The 14987-nt window shown below is 45.9% G+C and overlaps 1 protein-coding gene across 1 annotated transcript; it reads left to right on the top strand.

Moving 5' to 3' along the window:
• The first annotated feature begins 13016 nt into the window (after positions 1 to 13016).
• Positions 13017 to 14021, top strand: GPR12 (G protein-coupled receptor 12). The gene has a single exon (XM_009950350.1). The coding sequence runs from the start codon at positions 13017 to 13019 to the stop codon at positions 14019 to 14021; it is 1005 nt and encodes a 334-aa protein (XP_009948652.1).
• Positions 14022 to 14987: the final 966 nt, after the last annotated feature.

Below are 14987 nucleotides of genomic sequence, written 5' to 3'. Positions count from 1 at the left end.
ACATTTCTTGCCCAGAAAGGCAGTGGAATTCCCCATCTCTGCAGATATTTGAACTGGACATGGCACTGGGTGACCAGGCTGTATAACTGGACTTGCTTTGAGCCAGGCTTTGGTCTAGAGACCTCCAAAGGGCCCTTCTAGCCAATCTCATTCTGTGATTGATTTCAGGGTTTCCAACCTCTTTGACTCTCTGACAAATTATCATAGAATCACAGAATGGTTCGGGTTGGAAGGGACCTTAAAGACCATCTAGTTCCAAACCCCCTGCCATGGGCAGGGACACCTTCCGCTAGACCAGGTTGCTCAAAGCCCCATCCAGCCTGGCCTTGAACACTGCCAGGGAGGGGGCAGCCACAGCTTCTCTGGGCAACCTGTGCCACTGTCTCACCACCCTCACAGTGAAGAACTTCTTCTTAATACCCAATCTAAATCTCCCCGCTTTCCATTTGAAACCGCTACCCCTCATCCTATCACTGCACTCCCTGATCAAGAGTCCCTCCCCACCTTCCCTGTAGGCCCCCTTTACGTACCGGAAGGCCGCTGTGAGGTTTCCCCGGAGCCTTCTCTTCTCCAGGCTGAACAACCCCAACTCTCTCAGCCTGTCCTCACAGGGGAGGTGCTCCAGCCCCCTGACCTTCTTCGTAGCCTCCTAGGGACCCGCTCGAGCAGGTCCATGTCTTCCTTGTGCTGGGGCCCCAGAGCTGGACGCAGCACTGCAGGTGGGGTCTCACCAGAGCAGAGTACAGGGAGGGGCAGAATCACCTCCCTCGACCTGCTGGCCACACTTCTCTTGAGGCAGCCCAGGATGCGATTGGCTGCGAGCGCACATTCCAAGGTCATACTCAGCTTTTCATCCCCCAGCACCCCCAAGTCCTCTGCAGGGCTGCTCTCGACCCACTCATTGCCCAGCCTGTATCTGTGCTTGGGATTGCCCTGACCCTTGTTGAACTTCATGAGGTTTGCACAGGCCCACCTCTCCAGCCTGTCCAGGTCCCTCTGGATGGCCTCCCTTCCCTCCAGCATGTCGACCGCACCACACAGCTTGGTGTCATCAGCAAACTTGCTGAGGGTGCACTCGATCCCACTGTCCCTGTCACTGACAAAGCTGTTAAGCAGCACCTGTCCCAATACTGACTCTGAGGAACGCCACTCGTCACTGGTCTCCACTTGGACATCGAGCTGCTGACTGTGACTCTTTGAATGCGACCAGCCAGCGAATTCCTGATCCACTGAGTGGTCCATCCATCAAATCCATGTCTCTCCAGTTTAGAGACAAGGATGTCATGTGGGACAGTGTCAAATGCTTTGCACAATTCCAGGTAGGTTATTACCATTAACAAGTCACCAAATGTCTGTGGAGTTGCCCATGCAATCAGTCTTAGACCACAAAAAATTCAAGATTACGTTATTTAATTCTTTTTGATTGTGAGATAAACTAAGTCACATAATTTCTCAACTTGGTCTAAGAACAGGGATATTGGCAGTTAGTGCATTACAGCGAATGAACAGTAACTTGATAAGTTATTGTCACTTGATCACGGTTCTCTCTCTCATAGACTGTTGAGAACAAGGACAACAGCACAGAAGAAACACCAGTTATGAATAGGCAAACAAGACAAAAGAAAATTCCATAATAGTATTTTACTAGGGAAATTATATTAGGGATTCAAACATGAGGGAGTTATGGTCAGAGCATCAATGAAAAGCACATTAGTAACTTTATCCTATTACTTTTTGTTTAACAGAGTAGTGGAAATGAACATAAGATCAGTCAATAGGAAACACAGCTTCTCCTTGTTACCACACCTTTGCTGTTGAAAGGGAATTCTGGAAGTAATCAGGAAGTTGGAAGCCCATGTGATGATGCTTGATTATTTGTCACTGGGATCACACTCTGCTGTCTCATGTACAGCACCATCAATAACAGTTTTGTCTGTGCATTAATTTGCTCTGTACTTGCCAAATGTGAAGATGCTGCCTAGACAGGTAGTAAAAGCAGTCAGAGGAGCAGGAGGGTTCTGAAGAGGCTGTTTCATTAGATGTCACATTAATTACATTAAATAATACAGAAACGGCTCATTAAATACCACTGTTTTATAGGAAATAAGAACACTTTGGGAAACATGATACACTCAAGTAAAACATAACAAGTATATCCAGCTACTTACATGGCAAGTATGGAAAAAAATAGCACTCGCCGCAAAAACATCAAATAAACCTCAGAAATCTTTGAGATTCATAGCATTTAGGACCAAAAGGTATCTTTGGATCAACAAGTCTGACCTCTGTAAGACTTCATCTAGTAATTCTTTCATTTGAATAAATCAGTCAACAGCATCAACAAGTCATTTGAAAGGGGATAATGAGGTGGCGGCATAGATGTTTTATGGAAGGCATCTGCCAAGTGCCAAAGGGAGCACAGGAGACTGTATGTAATCAATAGGTAGCTGAGGCTGGCTCCAGAAGCTCATCAGAGGTGATGAACACTCTTCAGTACTAAATGTAACACTTCCTGAAGGGTTTTGGAAGAGAAAATGAGCCTCATATTGGAAGTTTGAGAGGCAAGAGTCAGTGGAGGGTTGTTACGAAAGGATTAAACTGGTCGAAGCACTGCTCTAGGAAAGAGACCTCTGCAAGCAGCATTCTGGATGGATACCAGCTGGAGAAGGTCGTATTTGTTGAACTTGGATAAAATCATGCTTTGGTGATGAGAGACTAGGCAAGAACTATCACCATGCAGGTGGTCAAGAAAAGTAATGTTGTAATCTAAAGGGCATAGACTGAGTCTGAATTGAAGGGAACAAATAGGTTTGAGTTGGGGAATAATCTCTGAAAAATAGGTAGGATGGTGACCAGTGACGAAGACGGGAAGTAATTGGGAAAGTCAAGTAAGGAGGGGAGACTAAGGAGGGGAGACTAGCAGTGCCAATCTACAGCAGTTTTATGTCATTACTAAATGTGATCCCTTTTAATAAATTGGATTGAAAAGCTTCTGCTCCTGTCCAGAATTCTTTCCTTCACTCACACAGTCCCTAATGAATACATACACATATATATGTGTATAATTTCCTTCTTTTCAAGATGACTGAGTGAAATAGAGCACAAATTTTAACTTGTCTTTGCTGTAAAGTCTTGACAGAAAACTTAAAAGCAGTTCTGCTAGTGCTGCTCTATAAACACGGTCACCCATTGGTGGTACAGTGGTAAAACTATTAATATTTAAGACCTGAGAGGTCTGGCTAAGAAGTTTATCCTAACTAAAAGAAAACTCCTTTCAAGTAAAAGCTACCAATCATTGTTTCCAACTCCCCGCTTCCCTGCATCATTAACTGTGATCATAGTTAAAAAGTTTCTGTCTGACCTGTCCTAAATTGTACTTGATGCACTTGGAGTCCCCAGGTCTCTGACACTGGTATTAGCAAATAAGCAATTCAGAAAGGTGCTGTCATTCAGCGTGTATCTCAGAGTGTGAACTTTTTCTTACCAGTGGAGTTGTCCCAGAATTAGTTCTAGCTTCCATTTGATTACATGGATTGAAGTGGAGCATCACTTTCATACAAGTGATAATTCTGTGAAAGACTTGTTGGATCCATGAAGACTTTCTCAGATACTTTCCTTTTTGATACCAAGGAGGCATTCAGCAGGTTCTGCCACCAACCAAGCTCACAGCTAAAGCCCTTTCACTGAACATCACATGTAATACAGAGCAGTCATCAGACAATAAAGCTAATCTTTCTGCACGCAGAGCGCATCTTGTTGGACAATCCCTCCATCCGACGCCCTCACACAGCTGTTTCCCATGTCACGCACTGCAATACATGTCACTTGGATGATTTTTTTAATAAGTTTGTGAGTTTACAAACAGTTTCAGGGGTATCATGCTCAGATCATACATGTGCATCACTCCCATTTCTTTCTTTTGCAGCCTGATCACCATAGGGGTTATACACTTTGTTAAGACACAGCAACAGCATTGCCTACAACAGTTGCCAATTCCCACATTTAAATGTGATAATGTATCTTTAAACATTGGTACCACAATTTCCACCAAGGTGTAAGCGTGAACATTTAAATCATCATTCATATGTCACAGCAGTATAGTCACTTGCCCTTCTGTCAGAGAAGTTGGTCATCTCATCTGTTATAACCGAAGACACTTTTCAGAAATGTTCTCAGAAACATTCCCTGTGCTTTTAAGAGCCATGAGGCCCATTATCTCATTTAAAATAACTATAATTATCAATGCTCCACAAATCATTTTCAACTGCAGGGTATTACTTTGCCAGCAAACCGAGCAACCAAATATAGCTGCAAGCCAGCCTTTCCACTTAAGCATGGTCAATATAATGGTTTGTAGCACAAACTTTTACCAAGACAACACGCACCTTTTAGTAGGTCTATTATGCTTGTCTTGTTTTCTGTTCTAAGAACCCCGAGAGGTGAGCGCACCACCAATGCCCTCTGGTCTTTTGAAGAACTGCAAGCACTTTGTGGTGGCCTAAAGCAGCTCAGTGCCTCTCACATTCACCTCATGCTTTATCCACAATTAGTAAATGAAGACTGGCATGAAAGCACTTTTTGTAGATGTAATAAAAAATAGCCAAAAGCTGCACAAAAGTAGAAACAAAGTGCACTGTCCTCGGTTCCAGAATAATCCAGCCATGATAAATCATCCAAAAAAAGATTAAAAAGTTATTTGAAGTACATAGGCAGAAGAAGTAAAAGGAAATCAGTATGTTTTGTTAAAGGGAGCAGGAAAGAGACAGAGTAGGTACCAAAAAAAGCATGAGATGTATATGCAGAGAAACAGCCCCCCAAGATGGACAATTTTGAAGACCCTGAATACTGAGCCTTTTATCAGACAGGAAAGAAAGGAGCCCACTAGCAGAGGACAATTCCTCAGAGCAGCCCTGGCTACTGAGAGCATTTGGGACCCAAGGGAATAGGGATTGTTTTAAGACTGTCAGAGTATCACGTTCTTTTACCTGAAGAGGACAAACTGTGAGTTAAAAGAAAATTTTCCTTGCTATAATAACCTGCAAAAAGGAACAAATTCAATTGCTGCTACTTTTGGGTAAGGTTTTTATTCTGGCTTGTGCCCGTGTAGAACTTGTATTTGATAAGGGCATCTTCCAAAATGGTATTAAGAGGAAGTGGAACCATTACTTGCCTGGATGTGCTGTTCCAGTGCTTAATTATCTTATTATTAAATGTTTGAGCTTAACTTTGAAGCTGAACTTCTCTAACTTCAGCTTCCAGACCTTACACCCTTTTCCGTTAGATTCAAGAGCCGTCTGAAACCCTGGTGAAAGTACTCTGTAGTCCAGTCAACTCTTGATCTTTTAGACTAACTTTTAGGCTATTTTTCTATAAATCCTCCGCTATGAGACATTTTCTCAGGTCTTCAATATAATTTCTGTGACTCTTTCCCACATTCCTTCTCATTTCTCAGTACCTTTTTAAAACACGTTGGCCTGAACGGGATCCAGCTTTTAAATATTGATCTCATCGGTTCCCCATCCATAAGTAATATTACCTCACTGTTCATGAATCAACTCGTATCACAGCAGCCCTCTTTGTCACAGCTCTGCACAGGGCACCTATATACAACCAACTGCTTCCTGTGCACAGTCACTGCTTTCCAGTGCTCAGTCCCCCATGACGCAGGTACAACGACACCATCTCTCCTGAGAAACACAGTTATGCGTTTAGCTGCATGTATTAAGAAACAAGTTGTCTGAACGAGCTGTGTGACCAAAAGCCTCCCTTTTTACCATTACATCCATCTTTGCAACACGCTTGTGCTCTGCCAGCAGTTCTGTGGGTTACTGAATATCTGCAAGTCCGGCACAGGCTCAGTGGGAAGCTGGTATTTTAAGAGGTTGTAGCAAAACAGGTATTAATCCCCTTCACAAGTATTTTAATGAAAATCAGCACTTGTGCTACAATGACATATGATAAGACAAGTGACTTTCAAAAATCCGTTGCATCTGTGGAGGAATAAAATATATCTTCTCATTGTAATAACATCACGTCTGTGTGACAAGGCTTATTTTCTATTAAACTGATACAGATTGGCAAGCATTCTTTTGTTCTCCGTTTTGTTTCTTTACTTCAGAAATGGACAAAGGACTGATTTGGGATAAGGGAATAAACACAAAGTATTCTCTATATAACCCTTACTTTAGTTATGTTCCTAATTGTTTTCAGCTTGCCTAGCAACTCAGAAAAAATGAGTGAAGGCTTCAACACTTGGTTCACCAATGGGAGGAAAAAAGAAGGCAAAACAAAGCTAAAATGGGCTGTGCAGTGCCCAGGGTATTCCAGCTCAAAGATTCTGAGAGGTCAGTAATAACTGCACAATTTTGTGCATGGGCAGAGTTTGGCTCATTTCATGGTCGGAGCATCTAAATAACACTCATGTCACACTGAAGATCAAATCAATGTGAAGCAAGCTCTCTGTCAAAACAAAAAAATATTGGCAAAGAGGAAGGAATTAAAAAGAAGTGACAAACACATTTACAGAACTTCAAGTCACTTCTCACTTTACAGGAGAGAATCCTTGAAGTAATTAAAGGCAGGCCCAAGCTAGGCAGAGAGCATTCACGGAGAAGATGAATGCACATTTGAAAGTAAAACTTACCTGGATTTTTATTTCTATCTATCTAAAATATTTAACGCTCAGCAATAGAGAAATTATAGAGAAAAGTTCAGGAACAAGGTAACTGGGCTGTAAGTACTTTAACACTGTGTATAACTGTCTCAGCGTGACAGAAAAAAAAATATTATAATAACTCTGTATACTTTATACCAGGAGGGGGTGCCGCCCTCTATGTCAAGGACCAGCTGGAGTGCACGGAGCTCTGTCGGGGGCTGGATGAGGAGCTGACCGAGAGCTTATGGGTCAGGATTAAAGGGAGGGCAGGGACAGGTGACATTAGAGTGGGGGTCTGCTACAGGCTGCCCAATCAGCAAGACTGAGTGGATGAGGCCCTCTATAGACAGATAGGAGCAGCCTCACATTCACAAGCCCTGGTCCTTATGGAGGACTTCACCCACCCCGATATCTGTTGGAGGGACAACACAGTAGGGCATAAGCAATCCAGGAGGTTCCTGGAATGTGTGAATGATAACTTCCTTCTCCAAGTGACAGAGGAGCCAACAAGGAGAGGTGCTATGCTGGACCTTGTTCTCACCAACAAGGAGGGGCTGGCAGGGAATGTGAAGCTCACGGGCAGCCTGGGCTGCAGTGACCATGAAATGGTGGAGTTCAAGATCCTTAGGGCAGCAAGGATGGAGCACAGCAAGCTCACTACCCTGGACTTCAGGAGAGCAGAGTTTGGCTTCTTCAGGGACCTGCTTGGTAGCATACCATGGGATACAGCTCTGGAGGGAAGAGGGGCCCCAGAAAGCTGGTTAATATTCAAGGATCACCTCCTCCAAGCTCAGGAGCGATGCATCCCGACAAAGAGGAAGTCAGGCAAAAGGAGGCCTGCATGGATGAACAAGATGCTCCCGGACAAACTCAAACACAAAAAAAGAAGCTTACAGAGGGTGGGAGCAAGGACAGGTAACCTGGGAGGAACACAGAGAAATCGTTCAAGCAGCCAGGGATCAGGTTAGGAAAGCCAAAGCCCTGGTAAAATTAAACCTGGCCAGGGATGTCAAGGGCAGTAGGAAAAAATTCTATAGGTATGTTGGTAATAAAAGGAAGAGTAGGAAAAATGTGGGCCCTCTCCAGTAGGAAAAGGGGAACTTGATTACCTAGGATTTGGAGAAGGCTGAAGTACTCAACAACACTTTTGCCTCAGTCTTCACCGGCAAGTACTCCAGCCACACTGCCCAAGCCACGGAAGGCAAAGGCAGGGGCTGGCAGAATGAAGAACTGCCCACAGAAGGAGAAAATCAGGTGTGAGACCACCTAAGGAACCTGAAGGTGCACAAGTCCATGGGACTGGACGAGATGCATCCATGGGTCCTTAGGGAACTGACGGATGACGTGGCTAAGACACTACCCATCATATTTGAGAAGTCGTGGCAGTCTGGTGAAGTTCCCACTGACTGAAAAAGGGGAAACATAAATCCCATTTTTAAAAAGGGAAAAAAGGAAAACCAGGGGAACTCCAGGCAAGTCAGTCTCACCTCTGAGCCTGGCAAGATCATGAGATCATGGAGCGGATCCTCCTGGAAACTATGCCAGGGCACATGGAAAATAAGGAGGTGACTGGTGACAGCCAACATGGCTTCACGAAGGGTAAACTGTGCCTGCCAAATCTGGTCATCTTCTATGACAGGCTTACAGCATTGGTGGATAAGGGAAGAGCAACTGACATCATCTACCCGGACTTGTGCAAAGCATTCTACACTGTCCCGCACAACATCCTTGTCTCTAAATTGGAGAGACATAGATTTGATGGATGGGCCACTCGGTGGATCAGGAATGCGCTGGACGGTCACACTCAAAGAGTCACGGTCAGCAGGTCGATGTCCAAGTAGAGACCAGTGATGAGTGGTGTTCTTCAGGGGTCAGTGCTGGGACCGGTGCCGTTTGACAGCTTTGTCAGTGACAGAGACAGTGGGATCGAGTGCACCCTCAGCAAGTTTGCTGATGACACCAAGCTGTGAGGTGCGGTCGACATGCTGGAGGGAAGGGAGGCCATCCAGAGGGACCCTGACAGGCTGGAGAGGTGGGCCTGTGCAAACCTCATGAAGTTCCACAAGGCCAAGTGCAAGGTCCTGCACCTGGGTCGGGGCAATCCCAAGCACAGATACAGGCTGGGCAATGAGTGGGTCGAGAGCAGCCCTGCGGAGAAGGACTTGGGGGTGCTGGGGGATGAAAAGCTGAGTATGACCTTGGAATGTGCGCTCGCAGCCCAGAAAGCCAATCGCATCCTGGGCTGCCTCAAGAGAAATGTGGCCAGCCGGTCGAGGGAGGTGATTCTGTCCCTCCCTGTACTTTGCTCTGGTGAGACCCCACCTCCAGTGCTGCATCCAGCTCTGGGGTCCCCAGTGCAAGAAAGACATGGACCTGCTCGAGCGGGTCCCTAGGAGGCCACGAAGAAGGTCAGGGGGCTGGAGCACCTCCCCTGTGAGGACAGGCTGAGAGAGTTGGGGTTGTTCAGCCTGGAGAAGAGAAGGTTCCTGGAGACCTTACAGTGGCCTTCCAGTACTTAAAGGAGACTGCCAGGCTGCCTGAAGAGTGAGTAACTTCCAAACTACGCCCTGAGATAGATAACAGCACTAGACTTCAGGGCTGACACTTCAGGATATGCCGATATTATGCAAAGTCATACTGTGTTACCTGAGACAGGCCAGAGTATCTTTGTACATCACATGGCAGTCACAGCATCAGGCAGGGATCATAGCTCGGGTCTAAAGCCAGCACAGCGCGACCTCTGCTTCCTGTTCCAGCAGCACTAGGCTGTTCTGTGCTAGCTTGAGGGTCAGCAAGCATCATCTGTATCAGCATGCTCATGAGAGAGAGACAGAAGTCAGTAGTATGACAGTGGTACAAGAGCTCTTTAACTATGATCCGTCACTAATTTTTGTGTCTGTTAATCTTCACAATGCCTAAAACCAGATTTTCCTCTAAATTACAACTGTTCTGTAGTGCTACAGGGTGAAATCCATGCCAATGCCATCAGCCCTAATGACCAGGATAGTCCACCATGTCACTAATAATGACAAACCAGCAATACAGGATACAGACATTAGCTTGTTTGTAATGTGTTGTAATTGGAGTGGAAATCATTCACAAATTAACTAAGTGAATAAACACAGCTCTCCAAAGTCCTAAATTAAAATATTAAATTGAAATGCTGGTCTTCCCCATTTGTGAAAAAAAATGTTTAAACAGGATGAAGAAAAGCTTTTGCATTTTTTAATGTAAATGTTCTAAATGTAAGAGTGACAGATGCTGAAGCACACCAAACATATTCAGTCTGGATCACAGGCAAGTATTTGTCACTCTGTCACATAAGAAATCGGTGGATAAATCAGGAAGACTGCCATCAGCAGCAAGGTGATACCCATTGTTAATCCTTGTCATAAAACAGGATGGTCACCAGAAATATTAAGGAATTATCCTGAATCATCCAGCAAAGTTTCACAAGGCTTAGCACGATGACTGAGGCAGACCTGGAGGTCCCCTCACACAGCCAGTTCACAGCAATGTTTCCAGTGGTTATAGAAGCCTTGGAAGCAATGGCTCTTCTGAGAACTGTAACAGCATAGCATCTTCAGGTGACTCCAGTGGGAGTTGTGGGAAGACATACAGGAACCAGTAAGTCTATAAATGTGTCACAGCCTGCAGAGTAGTGAAAATATGGTTTTAAAAATGAAAATTTTTACTGCGTACATATGCACTACTCATCATGAATTTTATTGAAGTGGGAAGATACAGTTAAATTCAAGCTAAATGTACTTCAATCGCTTGATTACAGAATGCTGGCTTTTGTTTTTCGCTCTTAATTTTGCTGACTAAAATGAGCAGATAACTACTACAGTAGTTCGCTGAAGTAAATTGAAGGCTTGCTTAAGATCAGTCTTCTCCAAGAACCGGTGGACTCAGAGAAAGAAGTGGAAGAACCATGCATCCAGAAAGAGGATCGATACATGAGCGCCTTACTCAACAAGGGAGAAGTAAATCTTCCCTCCAGATTCCAATTGTCACCCAGGGCCAGATTATGCAAAGTGCTTTAGGTATATAGTGGTGTAAATGAGGACAAAACATATTTTCTTAAAATTGCCCAAGTTTTTCTAAAGACCAGCTCCTCACACTATTTTGGCATGTCCTGGAGGACACACTTCTCTCAACTGACAAGACAGGGGACCTGGGAAGACTATCTTCTGCGCACAAAATTCTGTATCTGGTGTCTAAAGTTGTTTGGTATGGTTCCTCTGCCACAATGGCATCTAGGCAAGTTCAGTTTCTAACTCACTGGAAGTCCCACTGGCCTGCCGGCACTATCCAATACGCAACAGCTTTGCACACCCGGCCACATGTTCCTAAAGTCACCCCCTGAAGATGGCAGGCATCCCCATGCCCAGGCTTCCCCAGCAGGCTTTCTGCACGCTGTTAGGTGCTACCTGCTCTACACCTGATACTGTGCATCGCTCCTTTAAATCTTTTATATCATAGAATCACAGAATGGTTTGGGTTGGAAGAGACCTTAAAGACCACCTAGTTCCAAACCCCCCTGCCATGGGCAGGGACACTTCCCACCAGACCAGGTTGCTCAAAGCCCCATCCAGCCTGGCCTTGAACACTGCCAGGGAGGGGGCAGCCACAGCTTCTCTGGGCAACCTGTGCCAGTGTCTCACCACCCTCACAGTGAAGAATTTCCTCCTAATATCTGATCTAAATCTCCCCTCTTTCAGTTTGAAACCGCTACCCCTCGTCCTGTCACTGCACTCCCTGATCAAGAGTCCCTCTCCACCTTTCTGGTAGGCCCCCTTTAAGTACTGTATTTTTTTCTCTATTATACTATATTTTCATTTTCATATGGTTACGCACCACAGAACCACAAAACAATTGAAGCTTTAAGTTGACTCTGGAGATGGTCTGGTCCAACCCCGCTGCTCCAGGGAGGGTCAGTTAGAGTAGATCACTCAGCATCATGTCATCAGGTTTTGAGTATCTCCAAGGCTGGAGACCCCACAACATCTCCGGGTAACTGGTCCCAGCGCTCCACCACCCTCATAGTACAGATAATTTTGACTTAACTCATTTTTAGGAGGTTCTGCTGCAAGCAAAAGGCCCGCAGACCGCCGTAAGACCAAGCGAGGGTCTTTCTGGGTGCAACATCACATTGCTCAAAGGCTTTTAGCCTGCGACCACCTCCTCACCGCGGCGCACGGCTGCTGTTAACCCCCAGCAACAGCACAGACCCCGGCATTTTCATTTACGCTTTTCTCACCCGCTCTGCCCGGACCTCCCCCAAACCCCCATCACCCACTTCAGCACCTCAAACCCACGGACGGTCCCATCCCCGCCTTCACCCACCCCGCGAAAAGCCGCCTTGGTGGGGCGAGGGGAACGACCCCCTCAGGGCGATCGCGCCGCTACCTCAGGGGCTTTCGCGCGCGGGGCTTTCGCGGACGCCCCCCGCCCCTCCGCTCCTCCCCGCCCCTCCCCCCACTACGCCCCGCGCGCTCGCGGCGGGAGGCACCTGCGCAGGCGCGCGCGCGCGCGCGCGCAGGGGGCGCGCGCACCTGCGCTGCTCCCTCGGCCCCGCGCCGCGCCGTGAGGGCGGCCGGTACCGCTGCCCGCCTTGAAGGGACCACGGCGACCCTCTCTGTTCCTCCTCCTCCTTCCTTCCTTCCTCCCTTCCTTCCTTCCTCCGAAACCGCCGGGGGAAAACCCAGGTGACCGCCGCCGGGGTGTGCGGGGGGTGGATGTGTGTGTGTGTGTGTGTGTGTGTGTGTGGTGTCCGCGTTGAGTTTTGTAAGTTCTCAGAGGATATTGCCCCCCTCCGCCCTCCCTTCATCCCTCCAGCCCGGGCGGGGTTTCCTCACAGAGGGTCGGTGAAGGATATTCCCCCCCTCCCCGCCCCAACGTGGCCGCTCCCTCCGTGACTAAAAATAATCCCACTTTGAAATCGTGGCTACTGAATAACGGGGTTTACACCGCCCCACAGCCGGCCCCCACCCCAAATTGCAGCGCTTGGGGGTGGGGGGTGTATGTGTCTTAGCTGTTTTGTGGGCTCCCTCCCGTGCCTGTGTCTTCTTCCCTATGCAGGTGAAGGGAATTGCCGTTAGGATCACTCAGCGTCGGTCCCTTGGCAGATAATCTCGGGCAGTTTTAAATATTTCCCCCCGTTTCTGTTTTTATGGTGGGGTTTTTTTGGTTTTTTGGTTGTGGGCTTTTTAATTGTCACATTTATGTAACAAGTGCCTGCCTGCACACTGGAGTGGTGTTGCCGTCTAGGGCGTTGCATGCTCTGGGGGTGCTGTATCCAGTGCTGTGTCTGAACATTAAAAAAAATGTCTTTCCGTTGAAGAAGACAGGGGTTAAAATGAATGAAGATCTGAAGGTTAATTTGAGCTGGCTGCCTCAGGATCATGTAGAAGCCAGCTCTACCGAGAATGCCTCAGCCGCAGGCTCCTCCCTGGTTCCAGTCGTAGACCCAGAGCCAGAGCTTTTGGTAAACCCCTGGGACATTGTCTTGTGTACTTCAGGGACCCTTATCTCCTGCGAAAATGCCATTGTGGTTCTTATCATTTTCCATAATCCCAGTCTTCGCGCCCCCATGTTCCTCCTGATAGGCAGCCTGGCGCTGGCAGATCTCTTAGCGGGCATTGGATTGATCATCAATTTTGTTTTTGCATACCTTCTGCAATCAGAAGCTACGAAACTGGTTACGGTTGGACTGATTGTTGCCTCTTTCTCAGCATCTGTCGGCAGCTTGCTGGCTATTACTGTTGATCGTTACCTCTCCCTATATTACGCTTTGACTTACAATTCGGAGAGGACTGTCACTTTTACCTATGTCATGCTTATATTGCTCTGGGGAGCATCTGTCTGTGTTGGACTGCTGCCTGTAATGGGCTGGAACTGCCTCAGAGATGAATCCACCTGCAGTGTTATCAGACCACTCACTAAAAATAATGCAGCTGTCCTTTCGGTCTCTTTCTTGCTTATGTTTGCCCTCATGCTGCAGCTCTACATTCAAATCTGTAAAATCGTGATGCGCCATGCCCATCAGATCGCCTTGCAACACCATTTCCTGGCCACTTCCCACTATGTGACCACCCGAAAAGGAGTGTCGACTTTGGCCATTATTTTGGGGACTTTTGCTGCTTGCTGGATGCCTTTTACGCTCTATTCTTTAATAGCAGATTACACCTATCCTTCTATATACACCTATGCCACTCTCCTGCCAGCTACCTACAATTCCATCATCAATCCTGTCATATATGCTTTTAGAAACCAGGAGATACAGAAAGCACTTTGGCTCATCTGTTGTGGCTGTATTCCTTCTAACCTGTCTCAGAGAGCACGATCACCCAGTGATGTCTGATTGGCAGCTAGGAGGATGCTCCTTAACCTGTTGCTTTCCAGACGTTCTTGCGATGCTGTCTTTGATTTAGATGCATTCATTAAATGGCGTGTGATGGGTTCAGATAAAAACCACAGGATGCACAACCCCGGTGACCAAAATGAATTGAGTGGTTTAAGGGAGATTTCCCAAATCAAAATAATCAGTGTTCTTACCAGATTTATAATGTTTCTCAGGGTCTTTTTGTTATATTACCCAGACTTTGCCATGTTTGCCATGATTTTACAGTATGTTTGCTAATTAAAATTAGATTGAAACAGCATACCTCCTTTGGAATTGTTTATGTGCTTGAGTTCAGTCATGCTGCGTGTTATAATCTGTTGTCAGGATTTTTTTTCCCCTCTTTAATTCTTTTTAAAACAGAAAAGAAAACCCAAATCCTGTTACCTCATTTGTATATCATCAGAATACTCTTCAAAATAATGGCCAATTGCTCTGATTTATATGGTATTTATTGTAATAATCTCAGTGCAACAGATTTTCTCTAAGTGAGGAAGTACTTGTATAGCTTTTTATTTGACATCTCAGCATGAATTAGCTTGATAATTGTTTTAAAGGGTTACCTGTTCTCTCCTGAGTTCTGGCTGGATGTTAAAACAGAAGATATGCTTGCCTTCCTTTTCGAAAGTCAGCCCTATGTTTTCACTTAGATATGGAACATCGGAGCTCATTATACTATTAATTTTAAAAGGAATTCAGTGGGGGGTCTTAGAAATTGATGAAACAATATGGCCTCTTTTGGCTATGTGTTTGTAATAGTTGAAACACAAAGTTTCTCAGACAAGTTTATCTTTTCAGAAGTGTATAAGAAAATATCTAATAAAATTACTTACCAATTGCTTGCCACACGTATTTAGCATCTACATGAAATGGTTCCCCTTAAGTTTGTTATCAAGTCACAACTATTACCACTTGTTTTCATTGTTC

The sequence above is a fragment of the Leptosomus discolor genome, chromosome 1 (genome assembly GCF_034619465.1).
Source record: "Leptosomus discolor isolate bLepDis1 chromosome 1, bLepDis1.hap2, whole genome shotgun sequence".
NCBI classification, from domain to species: Eukaryota; Metazoa; Chordata; class Aves; order Leptosomiformes; family Leptosomidae; genus Leptosomus; species Leptosomus discolor.
This window is presented reverse-complemented; position numbering and strand designations above follow the sequence as displayed.